The 23,349-nt window shown below is 39.7% G+C and overlaps 1 protein-coding gene across 6 annotated transcripts in view; it reads right to left on the reverse strand.

Moving 5' to 3' along the window:
• Nucleotides 1–9,895: 9,895 nt before the first annotated feature.
• The window catches only part of THUMPD2 (THUMP domain containing 2), a 48,134-nt gene continuing 34,680 nt past the window's right edge, over nucleotides 9,896–23,349 (reverse strand). For 5 of the 6 annotated variants that reach the window (XM_053589124.1, XM_053589125.1, XM_053589128.1 and 2 more), the window contains 2 exons: nucleotides 16,290–16,398; nucleotides 9,896–10,806 (listed from right to left, as the gene is read on the reverse strand). In XM_053589124.1, the coding sequence (XP_053445099.1) occupies nucleotides 10,485–10,806; nucleotides 16,290–16,398 (431 nt within the window). In that variant the 3' untranslated portion in view covers nucleotides 9,896–10,484. Of the gene's footprint in view, nucleotides 10,807–12,286; nucleotides 12,407–16,289; nucleotides 16,399–23,349 lie in introns of all 6 variants that reach the window. The other variant, XM_053589126.1, reaches the window with a different exon arrangement.

Genomic DNA, 23,349 nt, shown 5'->3' on the forward strand with positions numbered 1-23,349 from the left:
AAGGGCAGGAGTCACAAAAGGGAGTCTAGAAGGGAGGGCCCCCAAATGGTAGAAATAATAAGTGGGGGGGGGTTGGAAGGGAGGGACTGGACCAACCGCTCTCATTTATTTCATCCTTGAGGAGGCAGGTACTCGCTGAAGGAACTTCATGAAAACTGACATGAAAACTGATGGTATTGAATGACTGTGACATTCAGATGTCAAAATCACACTTCAAATCTCCTGATTCTTTTGAACATAGTAAATTCAAGGAATTTAACTAAAATAAAAAGCTGAGCTCTCCAAGCACTGAGGCGTGGTTTTAGTTCAAACTCTCATTACTCTGTAACTTTTGTTGTCCTGGACTCTGTTCATCTCTCTCTTTGTCTCTGTCAAGATTCTCCAGAAAGTGGTTTCATTCCTCCATTTCCAAAGGTCAAGGATATTCCTATCTCTCAGAAGCAGGGGCTTCCTCCTGTCCCTTCCCAGATCTCTTTCAGAGAGCTGTCATAGCAGCCCCTTAGGCAGGGGGAGGTTCTCAAGGAGGAGCTTGCCAGGGAGCAAGTACTCAGTATATGCCTGATAGCTGAATGAATGAAGGAGCAAATGAATGAGTGAATGAACAGGAGCTTTGACAAGGCCACAGACACGATGGAAAACTATAAGCATAAAAAACACTCACTTGAGATTTCTTTTTTTCTTTTCTGTTGTTGTAGTTTTTGGCCAGGGCAGGCTTTGAACCCACCACCTCCCGTATGTGGGGCTGGCACCCTACTCCATGAGCCACAGGCACCACCCTCACTTGAGATTTCTTAATTAGCAGGATTTCTCTGTTAAGACTTTGCATCTTACCTAATTTTAGTTGAAAGGCTTTCTTGCGTAGCTCCCTGAACAGTCATATTTACTTAATAGCTATCAGAGCAGTTCCTCTTGAACTTCAATTTATTTTGAATCCCTGAAGAGACTTAGCTTTCTAGGTTACATAGGAAATTAGTGTCTCCCCTGACTCCTGACTGTCTGCTGAATGGTTTCTGAGTGTCCTTTGGACTCACTGTTGTCAGATTCACAGGCGTTTATTCTCTCCTACCTGGGGGTAGTTCAATTTAGTTAAAAAAAATTAATTGGGGGCGGCGCCTGTGGCTCAGTGAGCAGGGCGCCGGCCCCATATACCGAGGGTGGCGGGTTCAAACCCAACCCCGGCCAAACTGCAATAAAAAAAATAGCCGGGCGTTGTGGCGGGCGCCTGTAGTCCCAGCTACTTGGGAGGCTGAGGCAGGAGAATCGCCTAGGCCCAGGAGTTGGAGGTTGCTGTGAGCTGTGTGATGCCACGGCACTCTACCAAGGGCAATAAAGTGAAACTCTGTCTCTACAAAAAAAAAAAAAAAAATTAATTGGTATGGAGAAACCTCAAAGCACTCAATCTAGACCTCCCATTTGATCCTGCAATCCCATTACTGGGCATCTACCCAGAAGGAAAAAAATCCTTTTATCATAAGGACACTTGTACTAGACTGTTTATTGCAGCTCAATTTACAATTGCCAAAATGTGGAAACAGCCTAAATGCCCACCAACCCAGGAATGGATTAACAAGCTGTGGTATATGTATACCATGGAATACTATTCAGCTATTAAAAAAAATGGACACTTTACATCCTTCGTATTAACCTGGATGGAAGTGGAAGACATTATTCTTAGTAAAGCATCACAAGAATGGAGAAGCATGAATCCTATGTACTCAATTTTGATATGAGGAGAATTAATGACAATTAAGGTTATGGGGGGAGGAAAAGCAGAAGGAGGGAGGGGGGTGGGGCCTTGGTCTGTGTCACACTTTATGGGGGCAAGACATGATTGCAAGAGGGGCTTTACCTAACAATTGCAATCAGCGTAACCTGGCTTATTGTACCCTCAATGAATCCCCAACAATAAAAAAAAAAAAAAATTAATTGTTCACGTGTGTGACACCCTCTGCCCTGTGCTGGAGGAAAACCAAAGATGTTACAAAACAATACTTCAACTAGAAGATATCCTCAAATTTTCAAAAATTCTCAAAAAGCTTTGTTGTCATGTACATTTGATATTAAAAATATTTTAGCAGAAAATAAAATCATGATCTATTTCTGCCAAGTACACTGAGATCATTTAGAACCACTGCCTCGTAGGATCCACACCATTGTCACACAGTCAGGGAAGAAAGGTATTTTTCTACCTGCCATTTTCTGCCTTTTGGTCACACAGTCCACCCACACACTTGTTTTCCTTTTCTCCTAAAGATGCAAGTAAAGCTTAGGCACACAGTGAAAAAATCTTTGAGATCCCCAAACACGAAAAGTGATTTTGGGGAGAGGAGGGACAGCAAAAAATGATAACCTTGACCCTTGGAAAATAGGATTAAAGAAAAAATGCAAAACCTGTGGAGGCAGTCCCCTGAGAAGCAGATGTGCAGTGCCCGCAGGGCAGGCGTGGGCCTCACAGCCTGGCTAGGCAGCACGGGGAGCCCAGTTGTAATCCACAGTATCTATGACTCTAGGTAGTTCAGCAGAAAAGCAGTTTGTTTAAAAAAATATATTAGGATGCTCACGAGGTCCAGGAAATTAATCTGGCAGGAAGAGCACCCAAACCGTCAGCAGGCACCCACACCCTGGCTTCACCACTGATGCCGAGCCCTGGAGGCTAAACCTCTCTTTTCCCTTGTTGGCCCCTGAGGCCAGACGCTTCTGCTGCCACCCTCCCAGAAAGGGGTTCCACGGTGCCTGCTGCCTCAACATGGCTCATGTCGGGAATCAAATTGTCATAGGTCAGTGTCTGGCCTGCATTCTACCTGTAACCGAGATTGGGAAAGCTAGGGTTCTGGTTTCTGCCTTGGAGAGATAGGACTCAAACGGTAGAAAATTCCCCAAACTTGGAAAAGTGTTTCAGGGTAACCCCATAATATGCTAACTCACCATTTTGGCATCCTCTTTCGATGCCCCACATCAATATCAGTTTTGATCCACATTTAAACTTTCTATAAACAACTAATATTCCTGTGTAATGTAATGCAATTGTACTTCATGCAAACAAAACCCTGCTCATCCCTCTCCTTTGGACAAGGGTAACACATGATTCAGGAATGTGATTTCCTGGTGGTTTTCATTCCTCCTCTAGTCCCTCTGACGTTCTATACATAACAAAGTAAATTGTGGGAGTGAAATGTTAAAAGCGGAGAAGAATTGAAAATCATCCTACTCGTAACCAACGGGGGACTTGAGTTGGTGGCTGCTCTCTTCTTTTAGCCCCTTGGGTGGACATTCTGGGTTGTATTTTACACAGCTCTTGAAAGGAGCCTTATTGAATAAGATCCTGGCTTCTCACAGTGGTAACTGGCTCTGTAATGCATTCTCGGATTTCCTTTTCCTCTTTCTGTACTTCACACCTTGTAGCCCCTGCCCCTCCAAACTTAAACTATCTGCAAGGAAATCTTTGTCTTAGCTCTGGTCTTGGTGGATGGCAGTGTTCTGGACGTACCTCTCCCCGAGGGCTTGGAGAAAACTCCACCTCAGGTTATAAGGGTTATAGCTTTCATGTGAAAGCCATAAATTAGTTTCATAGTAGGGCTGAGTACATTGGATACTTTTTCTTCCATTCTTAAGATACTTTACTAAGAAGAATATGTTCCAGCTCCATCCATGTAAACATGAAAGAGGTTAAGTCTCCATTTTTCTTTAAGGCTGCATAATATTCCATGGTGTACATACACGTAGAGAGAGGGTGATTGGTGGGATTACACCTGCGGTGCATCTTAGAAGGGTATATGTGAAACTTAGTAAATGTGCAATGTAAATGTCTTAGCACAATAACTAAGAAAATGCCAGGAAGGCTATGTTAACCAGTGTGATGAAAATGTGTCAAACGGTCTATAAAACCAGTGTATGGTGCCCCATGATCGCATTAATGTACACAGCTGTGATTTAATAAAAAAGAAAAGAAAAGAAAAGAAAACTCCACCTCACACAGCGAACCCTGCTTGTGCCTTTCTTCTAGTGGAGTCAAGAATGCAAAATAATCATGTGGCAGTCTTACCTCCTAATTCAATGGCTTCGTTGTCACATTTGCTGACAGAAGAAATCCTCTCCTGGGAACTGCTTTGTAAGGAGAAGGGCTGTCCAGGAATGACGCTGGCTGCTCACAGTGGATTATATGCACAATGAACAGCTGGGAATTTGGGGGCACCCCTTCTCCCAGAATGAGGAGTTGGCTACATTCAGGCTCAGAATCCCACAGAACTGGAGGCTTTCCCCCTGTCTCTCCGCCCTGGCAGAGGGAACTGGGACATGGGTCCCCAGGGTTCCTATGTCCCCCAAGTATCCCATGTGCACAGCAGCTTGGAAAGAGCTGGTAGACCAAATTCAGACCTCCTTGCACCAAGGTTATATATCTCCCCACGGGAAAGGCTCTTTTAGCAAAATTGCCCTATTGGAAAGGAGACCCACTTCCCTACCACTTCCATCTGATGAGGGTGTGCTGCTGGGCTGGGCTCGGTGGATCAAATCACTTCCAGTTTACGTGGAAGTGGTGGTGGTAGTGACGGTGGTGTGGTTATTTGTTGTAATGTAACTGATCTTTCCATGAGATGAGGGGGAGACCAAGGGATAGTGTGGAATATATCTTGCATTAGGTGACAGCACTAAAGTTTCCCACCTGGAACTAGAGGCATTGAGAACTCTAAACCAGGGAGCCCAAATGCTCCAATAATAAGATGCAAAAGTTTTAATAGGATAATTAGGAGTAAATCAGTAACAGGCATCAGTCTTCCTTCCAGCTCTTTATTATTCTGACTATGGGAGAAACAGCACCATCTATTGGCCACTGATTCACAGCACACACAGCATCCCATAGGAAGACCTCATTCTCTGAAGGAGTTATCTCCCTGCTGGCACCATAACTGAGCATTCACTAGGCCATTCTGCTATGCCCTAAGGCAGGCGTCCTCAAACTGCAGCCCGCGGGCCACATGAAGTGGTGTGAATTGTATTTGTTCCTGTTTTGTTTTTTACTTCAAAATAAGATATGTGCAGCGTGCATAGGAATTTGTTCATAGTTTTTTTTTTTTTTAAAACTATAGTCCGGCCTTCCAACGGTCTGAGGGATAGTGAATTGGCCCCCTGTTTAAAAAGTTTGAGGACGCCTGCCCTAAGGCCTTCTGTTTCAAGAGATAGGATACATCTCTTGAAGGCTCAAGAATCTTATGAGCTTCAGCCTCTTGTCTCACTCACATCCATGTAAACAGCTGTTTGGTGAGAAGCATTGTTACATGCAAATAAACAATAGTGAACAGGCAATTTGTTAAGTTCATGGAAGGTGTTGTTGGCATAGAGAATCCAAATCTGTAATAACTATTCCAGTGAGGACAAATTATTGCCCTATCCACAAAGACAGGGTTTTCAATATAATTCTCCTCCTGCTCACAGCTGTCTTAGTCTATTCTGTAACAGAATACTTGAGACTGGGTGGTTTATAAAGAAAAGACATTTATTGAGCCCATGATTCTACAGGCTGGGAAGTTCAAGAGCATAGTGCTGCATCTGGCCAGCTTCTGGTGAGGGCCACATGCTGGGTCAAAATATGATGGAGAAGCAGAAGAGAGAGCAGGCAAATGCAAAGAGATTACATGGAGAGAGAGGAAGCAGAACTCATTTTCATAACAACCCACTCTCTGGCAACTAGTCCATTTCTGCAAGAGTGAGAACAAATTCACTCCCTCAGGAGGGCATTAATCTATGCATGAGGGATCTATCCCCATGACCCAAATATCCTCCACTAGGCCCCTACCTCCCAACTCTGCCACAATGAAGACCAAAATTCGACATGAGTTTCAGAGGGGTCAAACTATAACAAATCTCAGGATTTGTTAGTCAGCAGTGGCAGAGACCATATCAGCCTTGGTGAGAAGCTCTTGTTGGACCAATGTATCATCTTTATCCCTACAACCATGGCCACTTTGTCTGTAAGCCCATTGAGCAAATGCCAGAGCACTGGGGAAGGGCAGGCTGACACCCACAGGGACAGGGCAGGCAAGCTTCCACCTACATACTTAGAACCTCTCCACAGTGGGATCTCCATCCCAATTAGACAAAAATATTCTCCCATTGGGGGCCTGTTATTGGATGTCCACACACATTTCTCTCTTCCAGTCTTGCTTTCGTGTCCCTGACCGTTAGCCATTGCCTAGGGCATGGTGTGGATCTGTCTCTCAGCCCATCTTTCCTTCCAGGCAAAGTGTGTGATGTGGCCCACTCAAAGTTCTGCTCTGGGAGAGGGTTTTCTTTCCCCACTATCCCTCGCCCTGAATGGGGCTACGGTTAAATCCCCCTGGTGCCAGAAAAACTTGCAGAACCATCTGTAAGCTAGATTTGATGTTTTTCTTCTTTGGTGACCTGCTCATTGGGATTTTCTCATGTGACTGTGGCCATGAGGGTAGGAGCGTGGCAGGATGCCCACGGAGGGGATAAGGCATTGACTGTTCTGCAGCTGGTGAATTTGGTCAGCTGGTGGAGTACAGCACAGATATGTACCACTTCCACCTGTTGAGAGTGTGCTGGTCTGGGCTTGGTGGATCAAATCACTTCCAGTGATTGTCCCATAGTCAAGCCTGAAGAAGCAAGGTGTAGTAGCAAACCAAGAGTTATTTCTAAAAGGAAAATAATTACTTGAATGAGAGAGCTTGGCTTTGTTCCAAAAGCTACGAGGCTACAGCTGTGCTTCCCCTACTGGGATTGGCCGCAGGTTCCATACAGCATCCAGTCTGCTACAGACGCTCTGAGCACCATTAGCTCCCCAAGGTCACGAGGGCATTAATGTAGAGCTGCTTACTGTGGGGCCAGACCAGCTGGAGAGCCTTCTCTTGCCCAGGCCTCTATTAAAAGCAAATGAGTCCAAGTAGCAAACCCAAAGGTGACATAGGCTGCCTTCAGATGCCAGAGTTCCATCAGCGTCTGTGCCTTATTGGTGGCACTAGTATCTCCAGCCTTACAAAAATGTGATTTTGCTTTAGTTTGTCTATTTTGGGAAGAAGGGGGGAGACTAAAGAGTTGATATTGGCTTTTCCAATAATTGACACTCTTACCCCATGGGTCAAAAAGCCATTATGAGAATTCTGCAATTGCTATGAGTAGCTGTTCCAAGTATAGACCCAGGAACTGGGTAAATTATCATGTAGTTTTTTACTGAGAAAATGGAAGTGGTCAGAAGAGAACTTCCACAGTCTACCACCACCACATCCGCCCACCTTCCAGCATCTGCTCTCGTTTCCAGTCTGTTCTCCAACAACATGTGTTTCTGTAACAACAGGTATTAAATCAAATATTGCTAAGTAGAGACATGATGTCACTACAATGTGGAAATTGGGTTGGTTCACAAGTGATTTGTTTGCCCTTAGCACATTGTTTTGTTTCACTCAATAAGGGCAGTGGAATGTGAAGGACACCAGTGAATGGGCAAGCTGCGGAATAAGGCTCTAAACATGACACTCGTCATATGCTCTTCTTGGTTCAGCTGGGCCATAGATCGTGCCTTGGCCAGACAGTACTGATTGTGTAACTTGGCAGCTTCTATCCTACCTTATGCCCAGTTCTATCAAGGTGCCTTTGCCCTTTTCTTGAAAAGGCAGAGCCCTTTATTTACTGATGTATTTATTATTTGGACTGTCTTTTTAACTGTGCTAATATTTTTATTTAGATTGGTGTTTTTGTTAAGGCTCTGGTTGTAAAGTTGGATAAGATTGAAATAAACTGCCCCAGCCCTATTTTTCCCCCCTATAAATTCTGTTATTTTTAGTGCATAAATTTGAGAATGAAAAATTTCAGGGGCACACTTATCATATTATAGCAGAAATGTCTGCATGCTGCCTTCTCACCCGTCACCATGGATACGTTATTCATGCTTCTATCTAAAGTGAATTCCTGGCGGCACCTGTGGCTCAGTGAGTAGGGCGCCGGCCCCATATGCCGAGGGTGGCGGGTTCAAACCCAGCCCCGGCTAAACTGCAACAAAAAATAGCCGGGCGTTGTGGCGGGCGCCTGTAGTCCCAGTTACTCGGGAGGCTGAGGCAGGAGAATCGCGTAAGCCCAAGAGTTAGAGGTTGCTGTGAGCCATGTGACGCCACGGCACTCAGGTTACCTGAGGGCGGTACAGTGAGACTCTGTCTCTACAAAAAAAAAAAAAATAATAAATAAAAAAATAAAGTGAATTCCTTCACTTGCAGACTACATTCCATCCTCTTACTCAAGGACATCACTCCAGCACTTCTCCCCTTTTTCTTCCTACTTCATCAACTTTTTGTCTTTCCTGGAATGTTTTTTCCAATGTAAAAAAATATACTGGTACTTCTCCCAACTCAAAATTTTTTTTTTGTTGATTCTACATCCCTTACCAACCTAATGCCCCCATTTCTTTGCTCCTCTTTCCTGCAGATCTAGTTGAAAGAATTATCTGTACTCACTACCTCCCATTCTCTCTTAAGCCCACTGCAGTCTGGTTTTGCTCCCTCTCGGCCCCATCAAACACCCCATTGTCAAGATAACTGATGACCTCTCCATTGCTAAATCTAGCGTCAGTTTCCAGTCCTCATCTTACCTGGGTAGTTAGCAGCACTGGAAAGAGGGAGTTGAGCACTCCCTCTTTCACACTTGACTTTCCTTCCACCTCACTGGCTGTTCCATCTCAGTCTTCCTGCAGATTCCTTTTATTCTCCCAACCTCTTAGTGCTCAGCCCTGGGCCTTCTCCTTATTTTTCCACACTCAATCCTTTGGTAATCTCATCCAGTTTTCAGGAATATGAATAACATACATCTCCAGAGCAGACCTTTTCCTTCGACTGCAGATTCATATATTCAATTGGCTGCTCAACATCTCCACTTGATATTTAATGCACATTTGAAAATTAGCAAGTCCAAAACTGAACTTCTGAGGTCTCCACCAACTCCCCAACCCCTGCAGCCTTTCCTTCCTCCATCCCAGGTTCTTAGCCAAAAGTCTGTCATTCCTGTCTCCCCTCTACCATCACACTGCCCAGCTAACACGTCAGCAGATTCCGCTGGTTCTACTTTCGATGTCCACAATCCACCTGCCTTTTACCACTTCTCTGTTATTGTGATCCTTGGGCCAACTTCCCTTTTCTCTTGCTGAAATTATTTAAAAAAATTCTCAATTGATTTATTTTCACTGTTTCCTCCCTAAAATTTGCAGCAACTACAATGATCCCTAAAATATGTTAAATGTCACCTGTTAAAAGCCCTTTCAGTGCTTTTAAGTAAAGACCAAAGTTCTTCTACTAGTCTTCAAGGCCCTGTCTGATCTGACCCACCACCTCCACCTGCCACCCACTACCTCTTTATCCTAATTTCTCTATCCAATTTATCCACTAGTTGCCAGGTGTGTCTCTCTTCTCCAAGATTCTTACAATCCAGTGTTTTTCAACCTTTTTTATAATCTCACAGTACACTTAAACCTATATAGTTAAACTTTCATGGCACACTTAAATTACATTGATCCAATAAAAGAGTAAAACAAAGAATATACTTATTGTGCTTTGAACTTCTTTCAAAAATTATTTAATTAATGATCTTTAAAAATTTTCATGGCACACCTGAGATCCTCTCACGGCACACTGTTTGAAAGTCACTGCGATAGTCCTTACTCTTTGGGATAAAGCAGTGGCCTCAGTGAGGGATGATTTGGTCCCCTTCCGAGGACGTCTGGCAATATCTGCAGACATCTCTGGCTGCAGCAAGAGAGATATAATTGGTACTAGGGCAGCCAATAGTTGAACCACTATATCAGGCGATTGAAAAAATTATATAAGAATATATATTTTCTGTAACTTAACTATTGGTTTTTCCCAAGCAATGAACACAAGAAACATATTGAATGTCAAGAAATAAGGGTGAAATGACAATTTATTAATGCGTTTGGAAAAAAAGCAAATGTCATTTTCCATCATGTTGAAGGATACTGACAATATTCTCACTGATGTTTTACATAATATGAAACATATAAAACAAATTGAAAATACAAATTATTTTCACTCCAATGAAAATTAGACTCAAAAAACAAGTTGAATGTGAAAAGAAGTTATTTTGATAACTTTATATTTCTAAAAATCTGCTAATTAAAATATCACCAACCTTGTGTTGATTATGATATTTATGTAACCCTTGAAAACTTTCATTTTGAAGTTGACACTTTTGCTCAGAAATGCAGGACAGAACAGATCCTTTCACATTCTCACAGAATGTAAAACTTAAGAGTCTTTTAAAAATATTTACTAATTGTTCTTTGTTAAAAATATTACAGCAGAAACTCTTATGAAAAAGGTGGTTAATCATCTTAAGATACCATCCTGTCTTAAGGGGAATTTGCTACTTGGAACTCTGTGGACACCATAAAGAATCCCAGAGACAGCAAACTTCTCCTGCGCTACAGCTAACAAGTAAGGACTTGAACCCGGCTGATGGGAGCCAGCCTGTTACAGTGAAGAGTGTGACTTCTTATATTTATATATGAATGCATCTGTCTTTCCAAGGCCAACTTTGTAGCATTCTACTGGTACCAAAGAGCCAAATGGTGAGATTTTGTCTAGGCACTCCTGGTTATTGGCTTCAAATGAATACAACTCTGTCTCTGATACACCAGTTGTTTCTTCAAGATTCAAGCACTTTTTAATTCCAGGTTCATCTGTGTGACTGTTCTTGGACTTTAAAGGGATGCTGCTCTGTTTACAATCCCTAAGGCGCCTGTGGTGATCTTCACTAAGCAACAATACAATGGTTCCGCCAACGTGAAGCACTCTGTGACAAAAAGCGGTAATTGGTATGAATGTTTCTTTCTTTTTAGACAACAAACAATCCCACTCCATTTAAAATGTTTGGTGTTTTTAATTTGAAATTTAATTTTATCTATTTAAATACAAGAATTTTTGATAATTAGGTACTATCTTCCATAATACATATTCATTATAGTAATTATGAAATCCCTAGTACAAATCTGCTTTAATTATCTATTTTTACTCTACTTAAAAGGCAAGCCTCAAAGTAATTTGTAGTCACAGTCTAATAAATGATTGTACAGAGGAAAAGGCAAGTGACAGAATCCAAAGAATCAGCACATGTTAAAGGCTGCAGGCTGATGGCAGCAGAAAGTCGTCAGGAAAGAGGATGTGAACAAAGAAATGGCAAGGGAAGATTAGAAAAAGGGGAGAACTTGAAATGTCAGCATTTTGAGGGGAATTTATTTATTCAGTCGTTCAACCAAATTCTGCATAACTCTTATGTAGAAAAAAGTAACAGAGACACTTTTTCCTGAATCCTGTGAGTTGTTAAAGAGCTGACTGGACGGTGGGAGAGAGGCAAGTGTGATAAATGTTACAATCAAGGCAGGCGTAATGTGCCTGGGAACACAAACCCAGGCCTGAGAGAGAGGGCAGAAATTTACCCAAAGACAAGGCACCCATGCTGTGAGTTAAAAGACAAGCAGGAGTGAGCCAGGCAAAGTAACAGCGAGGGGCTGGAGCAAGGGAGGGTGTTGGCACAGACGGGAGGAAGTGAAGCAGAGCCGCACTGAGAGTAGTTTAGCAGGGGTGTGAGTCAGAGGGGAATGTGGGGGTTCAGTAGGTGGGTGAGTCAGAGGTGGGACGCAGGGGGTGTAGTAAAGGGTTCCTCCTGGAATGTGCTGATGTATCTAAGGAACACTTAAGTGTGGACACCACCAGACAGCTGGATAACCAGCCTGTAGGATGAGAAAGCCTGGGGCTGAGGTGAAGATAAAGAATTTCATAGTCAGTGGGAGACTGGGACAGTGGCTCAAGCTTGTAACCCTAGTACTCTGAGGCTGAGGCAGGTGGATTGCTTGAGTTCAGGAGTTGGAGATCAGTCTGAGCAAGAGCGAGACCCTATCTCTAAAAAATAGCTGGGCACAGTGGTGGATGCCTGTAGTCCCAGCTATTTGGGAGGCTGAGGCAAGAGACTAGCTTGAGCCCAAGAATTTGAGGTTGCTGTAAGCTATCACATAGCTCTCTACAGAGGGTGACAAAGCAAGACTCTGTCTCAAAAAAAAAAAAAGTTAATGGGAGATAGAGTGATAATGGTGGATGGCATTGTCTGGGTGGCAGTACAGAGTGAGAAGAGAAAAGGGCCAGGGAGCAGAGACTTCACATTTAAGGAGGGAGGGACAGAGGAGAAGGCTCATAAAATAGATATCCTAGAGAAAATTCGACAATGGTCACATCATAGAAGCCAAAGAGCTATAGTCTAGAGAAGGCGATGGTCTCACCAGTGTCAAATAACAGGACTAAAGAGTGGCAAGGATTTCAAGGAGTCATGAGTGAGCCTGGGGACAGCAGTCCTCGTTGAGGCCAGAAGCAGATGCTGGCCTGCCAGAGTGGAGTGGGGACTGGAAGGTAAGGAAATAGATGTCAAGTTAGACTATTCTTTCAAGATGTTCAGCTATACAGGTAAAAAAGAAAGTGACAGCTAGAGGACCAAGAGAGAACGGGCATCTGCCTCATGCCCAGCAAAGATGTAAGAAGCTTTCCCTCATTTAAGCCAGCAACCAGTCTAGACAGTCCTGTCTCCAAATTGTCTCCCATCCTCATCTGCTGCTTTCATGGCCCGCCTGGACCATAACAATCATCTCTTGGCTGACAGGCCTTGTTTCCATTCTTGTCTCCTTTCCCAGATTCTGCACAGAAAACAAATGCAAATCCCTGTGCACTCTGCTCACTCTCCAGTTGCTTTCACCATACTTCAAATACATTCTAACCTCCTTCTTATGGCACACAGGCTCTTATGTGATCTGACCCTGACCCACCTTTCCAACTTCACTGCCTGCTTGCTTCCTTTGCACTGCTTCAGCTGCTCAGACTCACTAAGTTACTTCTCACCTTGGGATGTCTGGCCTTGTTCATGCTGCAAGTAACTCACACTCATTTCCTGGTATGCATTCTCGTTATTCAGGCCCAGAGTTCAGATATCACCTCCTTGGAGAAACCTTTCCTGACTACCTATGTAAGGTAACCACTGCTTTTCTCTCACTCCTCAGGAAAATATCCTGTTTAATTTCCTTCATTCTAGCTATCTTCATCTGACATTATCCTGTTTACCTATTAACAGTCCGTCTTCTGATACTGGATGGTCCCTGCCTGTCCTACTCACTCCTGCATCTCCAGGGCCTAGTACAATGCAGGGGGATACAAAGACCTCCACAAGTATCAAGTATGTTCTATTAGCATTGTCATTTTGCAGGTGAAGAAACTGAGGCAAAGTGTTTTTAAGAAACCTGGTCATATGGTAAGTTTGAAAAATTGCAAGGATGTTCAGAGCATTGTTTTTTGTAAAAAGTTGCAGATGCTGGCCTGGATGTGGAGAGAAGGGAACACTTACACTGCTGGTGGGATTGCAAACTAATGCAGCCTTTTTGGAAGGAAGTATGGAGAACCCTCACAGAACTCAAATTAGACCTCCCATTTGATCCTGCAATCCCATTATCAGGCATCTACCCAGATGAAAAATAATCCTTTTATCATAAGCACACTTTCACTCACCTATTTATCGCAGCTCAATTTATAATTGCCAAAATGTGGAAACAGCATAAATGCCCACCAACCCAGGAATGGATTAACAAGCTGTGGTGTAAGTATACCATGTAATGCTATTGAGACACTAAAAAAGATGGAGATGTTACATCTTTTGTATTAACCTGGATGGAGATGGAACGCATTCTTGTTACTAAAGCATCACAAGAATGGAGAAGCAAGAATCCAATGTACTCTATTTTAATATGAAGGCAGTACATGAGCTAATATGGGAGGTGGTGGTAGGGGAATGAACAAGTGGGAGGTAGAGGGAAGTACAGAGGGGTTAGGGAGTCATGGTGTATGGCACACCTCTTGAGGGCAGGACACAATTATAAGATGGACTTTATCTAACAAATGCAATCAGTCTAACCTAATTCTTTGAACCCTCAATGAATTCCAAACAATAAAAAAAAATGGGAAATATCTAAATGTTCATCCATAAATAAGTTGCATAATGGGACATAAAATATAATGTAATACTATGGTAACCATTGCCAATTACAACGTGCATTATAACAACCAATCTGCAAGGACATTCATGACATATTGTTCAGTGGAAAAGAGAAGCATGCTACAGAAGAGAAATAAGGATGAGTCTATTTATGTGCAATAAAAAACATGTATCTAGTTGTGCATATGTACATGGCAAGATGCCTATCAGGACAGTCACCATTTCTTGCAATTTTTTTTTTCAAATAATGGAGAAAATAAAGTAAAAATCACCTGAAATACTACAACTAAGAGATTAACATTTTTGATAAATGTCCTTCTGGGCATCTTGCCATGTACATACACACATACACACACATACAATTTCTAAGAAAGCTATTCTGAAATTATGAAGCAACATTCACCAAATTGTGCTCTTTGGAACATTAGTATTATCAATATTTGATGATGATAATATAAATAAAATATTATTCCTTGAAAAAAAACTTTGTGGTCAATTGGGAAATGGTATATCAAACAACATAAGAGATTTCTCTTTTGCACGTGAATTTGCAAACTAGAGGGAGATGACAATCCTTAGTTATTTGCCCATGGAATGTATTAAGTCTTAACCAGTTATTACAAATCCAGGCGTGTAGGGTACTTGTTGTGTCTTGAGCATGCTTTTTGCTGCATATTCACTCAAGAAAGACTGAAGATTTGTTCATATAAAACATGATGTGGCCTCCTTTTAAATTCTTTCTAAACTTCAAATTTTACTGAAACCTCGGTTCTTTCCTGAAACCATCTCTATAGTGCCACCTTCTTTTGAGCTGAGCAAGCTAAATTTCTAAGTTCTGCATACGTTTTGCATGGTTATATTTGAGAGGAAGTTCAAGTATTATACTTGTTGAATTCCTCACAGTGCTCTGCATCCATCAAATGATTAATCATTAAAGGAAGAAACAATTGAGCTGTGAGTGCATAGCTCATGCCACCAGAGCAATCACTTTCTGACAATCTTTTTTTTTTTTTTTTTTGCAGTTTTTTGGCCAGGGCTGGGTTTGCACCTGCCACCTCCTGCATATGGGGCCAGCGCCCTACTCCTTTGAGTCATAGGTGCTGCCCCACTTTCTGACAATCTTTAATTCTGATTGGATATTGTTTCTCAAGGAATCCAGCTCTGCTATCACATCAGTGCCACCTGTTCTCACTGCCTATTGTAAACAGGTTTTCTGACCTCTTATACTTTTTTGTTTTCTCCATTCCTTCCATTTCCTAGCTAGGAACTTCAACTGTCAGTAAACCATCAAGAAAAAAGTTATGTGTACTTGAATGTATCTTTATATAATCCCATCTACTTATTTTAAAAGGATCTGAAGTGGTTTACACTAAAAAGTCAGGTAAGAGGTAATGGGTACTGAGCACTTTCTGGGCACCTAACACTGTTCTAAGAGCTGTAAATCGTTGGAATTTTCAGAACAATGCTATGAAGCGAATATTATTTAAAGACACAAAAGACTTAAGCAATAAACGGATGACTAAAGACGTATTTAAGTAATAGAGCCAAGAGTGGAACTCAGGTAGGCTGGCCCCAAAACCTGTCCTCTTAGCCACTGTATTATGCTACGTTGCCTGTATAAACCTCCAACCACAGTAAATCAAGAGTCAGACAGAAATGCTGGGGGCAGGTGACAAGAAAGCTTGGTCACAGGAGAAATCCCTTATATATCTACGTTTATACACTTTGAATTGATCCTACTGAAGAACTCTAATTATGCAGGGAGTCTTGACTATTCATTTTCCTGATTTTCAGATAAATATTTGAACTGTGTTCCTGCCTGTTTCTCACATAACAGAATTCTATTGTGTTGTTTAGTGGCTGTGTGATCATGAGAAAGTTAATCTTTCTAGACTACCGTTTCTCATCTGTTAAGTATGAGGGTTTAACACATAGGAGGTGGGGTTTTTGTGAAGGTTAGAAGCAAATTAAATTTTTGCTTCAACGCAGTGCCTAAAATCTATGTCACTATTTCATATACTCAAATTTCAGGCAATAAAAAATTAATATTTTTCTGAATAAAATGTATAGCATAAGATGCTATTGAATGACATTTCAATTACAAACTTTATCATTTATATATAACCTTTCAATTGCAAAATCTCTGGGAAATTATTACAATGCAATCAGACTTTAATTGAAGAGCTATGACATATTTTGGTTAAATGCCCAGTAGCTAAAAAATTATGGAAATATATTCAACAACTTACCTCTCCATTTCTTGTAGAATGCTTTTGATGTCCTTTCCTAATTTAAACTTTTTCCCAAATGGAATGTCAGAAATGATAATATCCACACTTTCTGAAGGCAAAGGCAATTCTGAAATACAGAAAACAGACTCCTAGTATAGTAAGGTCAAACATTTACAACTTCGGTAATGAGAAAGCTGAAGTACACAGGATTAAGTAAAGTTTAGGGCTGCTAACGTTGTTTCTAAGTCACTATCAGATCCTGAAATGCTTTCAGAATCACTAATGATAAACCCTGGCGTTCTTGTATTCTGTTCTTTGAAAACTGTCTTTTCAAGTTTGATAAGATATGGCATAAGCAGAATTTTAAATTAATCAAAAAACCCAATTTCCTAAACATATTAAATGCATAGAAAGTTGCCACATTCAAGAAAAAAATATATTAAATTGGCTAGAAAATCCTTTGACAAAATCATATTCTATAACTTTCATTTCCCCTAAAAAAGTTATATGTATATATTTTTTTGATTAACTAATAATTTTTTTAGAGACAAGGTCTCACTCTGTTACCCAGGCTAGAGTACAGTGGCTGATCATAGCTCATTATAACCTCCAACTCCTGAGGCTCAAGCAATCCTCCCATTTCAGTCTCTAGGGCAGCTGGGCTTAGTTTTAAAATTTTTTTGGTAGAGAACAAGGTCTATGTTGCCCAGCCTGGTCTCAAACTCCTGGATTTATGTAATCCTCCTGTTCCAGCTTCTCAAAGTTCTGGGGTTATATTAATAAGTGTGTCCCACTGCATCTGGCCCAAAAGTCATACAGATGTTTAGATTTATTTGTTTTGGAAAGAGAGGATTCACAGCTATCACTGCTTTTTTAAAGGGAACTCAAAAGGTTAGAAATATCTAAAGTCCTAAGACTAAAGAAAAGGCTACATAATCAACACAATGAACATTATCACTAAAAAATTATAGTGTCTGATTACTAAATCTAAAATGCTTTATCATTTTAACATTTTCTAAGTTACATTATCATAAGGTAATACAGTATACCCTACCTTAACATCTGTATCTTCTATGTATGCTTTCTGTTTATTTACTTCCCACTCATCATATAAATTAAGTTAGAAATCATAAGGTAGGAGATACCTTTTCATTTCGAATAGCATCAAATTCTATAGAAACATAATGAAATTTAAATAATCTTTACTAAATAGCATGTTGTTGGCAGGATATTAAAAAACAAAACACCCTTTGTAATCCGGCATAGTCTAATGACTACGTGCTAGATCTCTCTTTGGTCTAACTCTTGTGTGAGATTAGTAGAAGAGTAGATTGTTAGGAAAAACAGTAAAAGGATAATATTCCCTCAAACCTAGGCAAGATTTTTTTTCCAAGTTAGGTTTTAACATCATGCACTTAGTTTTAGGGTGCTGACAGAGGACATATCTGTTTGAGAACTATTTCTCTACACTTTTTGAAAAATGACTAAACACAATAAATAGGCAGTAAAGGCAATGATAGTTCTCAAATGTTTCCTGAATGAGGAACCATGGAGTAATTCACTTTTGAATTGAATCCTAAAACTTTCTTTTACTGTATACCCCCTGCCCACCACCCTCCACTCTCTCACACATCCCACACATGAGTTAGTTGCCTAATTTTTCCAGGTTTGGTAACATTCTTTTTTTTTTGGTTTCTTCACTTTTTTTTAAATTAAATCGTAAAGAGGTAGATCATGTATACATTAATGCATTTAGCGGGTACAATGTGCTGATTTCATATATTATTTGGAATGCTTACATCATACTGGTTAATATATCCCTCACCTCATTTACTTAATTATTGTGTTAAGACATTTATACTCTATACTTAGTAGATCTGACATGTACCCTTGCGATATACACCATAGGTGTGATCCCACCATTCATCCTCCCTCCATCTGACCTTGCCCTTCCCCTCTCATCCCCCCTTTCTCCTGAGCCATAGTTGTGATCTATTCTTCATATGAAAGTGTGAGTGATTGTAAATTGGTTTCATAATAGTACTTAGTACATTGGATACTTTTTCCTCCATTCTTGAGATACTTTACTAAGTAGGATATGTTCCAGCTCCATCCATATAAACATAAAAGAGGTAAAGTCTCCATCTTTTTAAGGCTGCATAATATTCCATAGTATACATATACCACAATTTATTAATCCATTCATGGGTTGATGGGCACTTGAGTTTCTTTCATGACTTGGCTATTATGAATTGAGCTGCAACGAACAATCTGGTGCAAATATCTTTGTTATAAAGTGATGTTTGGTCTTTTGGATATACACCTAGTAGAGGAATTACAGCATTGAACAGCAGGTCTACCAGATCCCTGAGTATTCTCCATATTTCTTTCCAAAAAGGATGTATTAGCTTGCACTCCCACCAGCAGTGCAGAAGTATTTCCTTTTCTCCACATCCATGCCAACATCTATAGTTTTGGGATTTTTGCTATCTGAGGCACTTTTATGGGAATTAGATGATATCTCAAAGTGGTTTTGATTTGTATTTCTCTGATGATTAAGGATGATGAGCATTTTTTCATGTGTCTGTAGGCCATGCACCTATCTTCTTCAGAGAAGCTTCTGTTCAAGTTCCTTGCCCACAATGAAATGGGATCACTTGTTCTTTTCTTGTTAATACATTTGAGTTCTCTGTGGATTCTGGTTATCAAACCTTTGTCAGAAACATAACCTGCAAACATCCTCTCCCATTCTGAGGGCTGTCTGCTTGCTTTACTTACTGTGTTTTTGGCTGTACAGAAGCTTTTTAGTTTGATCAGATCCCAGTAATGTATTTTTGGTGTTGCTTCAATTGCCTGGGGGGGGGTCTTCCTCATAAAGTATTCTCCCAGGCCAATTTCTTCAAGTGTTTCCCCTGCACTCTCTCAAGAATCTTTATAGTTTCATGTCTTAAGTTTAAATCTTTTATCCAATGAGAGTCCATTTTTGTTAATGGTGAAAGGTATGGGTCCAGTTTCAGTCTTCTACAAGTCGCCTGCCAGTTCTCCCAGCACCATTTGTTAACTATTACACCAGATCACAAAGAATGTTTTTTTTTTTAATATCCTGACAACACCATTTGTTGAATCTCTACCCCAATTTATATTTTTGATAGGCTTATTGAAGATCAAATTACAATAAGTGTCTGGGTTCATCTTTTGGTTCTCAATTCTATTCCATAAACCTTTGGCAAACCTAACCAAAAATAGAAAATTAAAATCCCTAATATCATCAATCAGAAATGACAAAGGCGAAATAACAACGGACACCTCAGAAATTCAAAGAATCCTTAATGAATACTACAAAAAAACTATTCTCAGAAATAGGAAAATCTGAAAGAAATTGACCAGTACTTGGAAGCATGCCACCTTTTTAGACTTAGCCAGAAAGAATTAGAAATGTTGAACAGACCTATATCAAGTACTGAAATAGCATCAACTATACGAAATCTCCCAAAAAAGAAGAGTCTGGCCAGGACCAGATGGTTTCACATCAGAATTCTACCAAACTTTTAAAGAAGTATCTTTTAATTAGTATCTATATTATTTAACCTTTTCCAAAACATAGAAAAAGAAGGAATACTTCCCAATATAGTCTATGAAGTAAATATCACTCTGATCCCCAAACTAGGAAAAGACTCAACAAGAAAATTACAGACCAATATCCTTAACAAATATAGATGCAAAAATATTCAATAAGATCCTAGCAAACAGAATCCAGCAACACATCAAACGAATTATACACCATGAACGAGTGGATTTTATCCCAGGGTCTCAAGGTTGGTTCACTATACATAAATCCATAAATAGAATAAAACACATAAGCAAAATAAAAAACAAAGACCATGTGATTCTCTCAATAGATGCAGAAAAAGCCTTTGACAATATCCAGCATCCTTTCATGATCAGAACACTTAAGAAAATAGGTATAGAAGGGACTTTTCTTAAACTGACAGAGGCCATCCACAGCAAACCCACAGCCAATATTGTACTGAATGGAGTAAAATTGAAAACATTTCCACTCAGATCAGGAACCAGGCAAGGTTGCCCATTGTCTCCAATGCTTTTTAACATTGTAATGGAAGTCTTAGCCATTGCAATCAGGCAAGAGAAGGCAATCAAGGGTATACAAATAGGGTCAGAGGAGATCAAACTTTCACTCTTCGCAGATGGTATGATTTTATACCTGGAAAACGCCAGGGACTCAACTACGAAACTCTTAGAAATGATCAAGGAATACAGTAGCGTCTCAGGATACAAAAATCAACACTCACAAATCAGTAGCTTTTATATATACCAATAACAGTCAAGCTAAAAAAAAAAAAGAGTCAAGTACTCTATTCTGTTCACAGTAGTGCCAAAGAAGATGAAATATTTGGGAATTTACTTAACAAAGGATGTGAAAGATCTCTACGAAGAGAATTATGAAACTCTTGAGAAAAGAAATAGCTCAAGATGTTAACCAATGGAAAAACATACTATGCTCATGACTGGGAAGAATCAACATTGTTAAAATGTTCATATTACCCAAAGCAATATACAAATTTAATGCAATTCCTATCAAAGCACCATTGTCATACTTTAAAGATCTGGAAAAAATAGTCCTTCTTTTATATGCAACCAGAAAAAACCTCAAATAGCCAAGATATTACTCAGAAATAAAAACAACTCAGGAGGAATCACGCTACCAGACTTCAAACTATACTATAAACCTATAGTGATGAAAACAGCATGGTACTGGCACAAAAACAGAGAGGTAGATATTCTTCATTTTTATCTGTAGCTTTTCTAGTCTGTATTATATGATTTGCTAAAGTGCTTAAAATGATTTTAGGAGTTGAAGGAATGAACTTCACATAGATAGAATAGTTTTTGAAAATTTCTAGAACTAAGTACTGCCATCTATCTTTAGCCTATGTGGTTGACCACAGGTTCTGGTGTCAGACAGCCTGTATTTTGCTCTGTTCTTTAGCAGCTATGTGACCTTTGGGAAATCATTGGTTCAGTTTCCTCAACTATAAAATGGAGTAAGATTACCCACCTCAGAATAAATGAGGTACTGTATGGAAAACATCCAGGACAGTGCATGGTACACTGCAGTGTACCACTGAGTGAGCACTCAGTAACTGTCAGCTGCGTTGTGTGATTTACAAGGTCCTCTCTGATGTCTACGGGAGACGACAGCCAGGTGCAAACCAGTGGGCCAGCTCTGCAGAACATACCATTCTCTTTTCACTCCCTGTAGTTTATGCAGGGCACCTGTTTCTAGGTGAGTCTCTTCCTACTCTCCTTCAGCAGCGGTTCTCAAAGTGTGGTCACCAGACAACGCGCACTAATACCACCTGGAAACTGTAACTCAGAGTGTATTAGAATTAACTGAAGGGCTTTTGTAAAACACAGATTCTTGGCCCTACTTCCAGAGTTTCTGATGCAGAAACTGCTAAAACCTTGAGCACCTAAGAGTCAACACACACTATAATCTTTTGAATTATTAAATGCTTTGAACTGTGTATGAGCTAGAAGTTTTTTATAACTAGTGAGCTAAGATTCTGAAATAGAAACATATATCAAAACAATCAAGTAAAAATGATCTCCTTTTTATATCTCTATAGCATGATTCGAGAACACGGAAATAATTTTTAGTTTTAGAACTGGTTGTTTTAAACAAAATGTCATTTTTTTCCTCTTTCTAGGAGAAAAAGGAGTAAAAATTACTTAACACTCAAGATTATGGCCCCCAAATATTTTCTTCCAATGGGTTTTTAGGGTCTTCAAGTGTCTTTTTTATGCACGTTTACCCAAAAGACTGGGCTGAGTGAGACTTTTGTATGTCTGGGCATATCCTTTTCCCTATTTTCTTTCCTTCTACTTTTCTGCTATTTGTTCTCCTGACTGGGTTTATAACATTCATGTTCTGTCCCCTAATAGTAATTCTCATAGTTTTTAAAAACTGCTTCTATATTTAAATCAATCCTCAGCATGAATCATTTGCCCTGGTGTTTCCATTTCCCATCTGATTCACCTCTTATAGAGTGTCTGGGGTGTATTAAATGCTTTTTCCTCAAAAGTAAACAATGTTTGAATTTTTTCATATTTGAAAATACTGTCCTGAGATGTTTAGGGTCTCATTTTGCCTCAGTAGTTTTGTAAACAGGAGCCAGAACCTTGTAAATAATCACCATTCTCCTGTCAATAGTTCCATGATTTTCATTGTAGCCATAATAAATTTTGAAGTTTACTGCATTAGATTATGAGGGGGATAATTTTTCTTATAAGTTTACTATTCTTTTTCTCATTTCAATAAGTACAAGAGGACATAAACCTTTCACTGAAATTTCAATTTGCCATCTCACTCCAGAAGTCCATACTGATCAGTCTTGAATATGTGAAGTGAAGTTTGGCATCTGGATTGGGTCATCATATAATTTATAGTCCAAAAATTTTTTTTTCTGAGAAAGAGAATTCTGGAGATAACTAAAATTATATAGTTTTAAAATATTTATTATTTAATAAATTGGTTTACTATGGTGTACCTAAAAACATATCTGTGAATGCTGAAGTTTATTTTTAAAAATACCAAGCTTCTAAAATAGTGTATTAAAACCCAAAGAAGTAAGATAATTATTTGTGGCACATATTCACATATTGATCAGTTTCTTAGATGTATCTAATCTCATGTCATCACTGGTATTTTTCTGAAGTATACAGTATTATTTTAGTGCAAACTTTTAATTTTTTCATAAGATTGACTGCATTCTTCTTTGAAGCTTCATTTTCATGTTTAATAAACTTCTCCAGTTTACAATCCCTCCATTCAGAATGTCTCTGATAAATATGCTCACAGCACAAAACTCAAATAAGTTAATTCCATTATTCTCACTGTTTTATTTTAACAAATTTAGATACTGCAAAATCAAGAGTTTCTCAATTTCATTCTATTCCATTTTAGACACATTTTATCCAATTAAAATTAAGAAAGTTACCAGAAAATTCTTTCCATAAAGGTATCAAAAGTATATTTACAGAATTAAATCTTGTGCAT

Source organism: Nycticebus coucang, chromosome 4 (assembly GCF_027406575.1).
Source record: "Nycticebus coucang isolate mNycCou1 chromosome 4, mNycCou1.pri, whole genome shotgun sequence".
In the NCBI taxonomy this organism is placed as follows: Eukaryota; Metazoa; Chordata; class Mammalia; order Primates; family Lorisidae; genus Nycticebus; species Nycticebus coucang.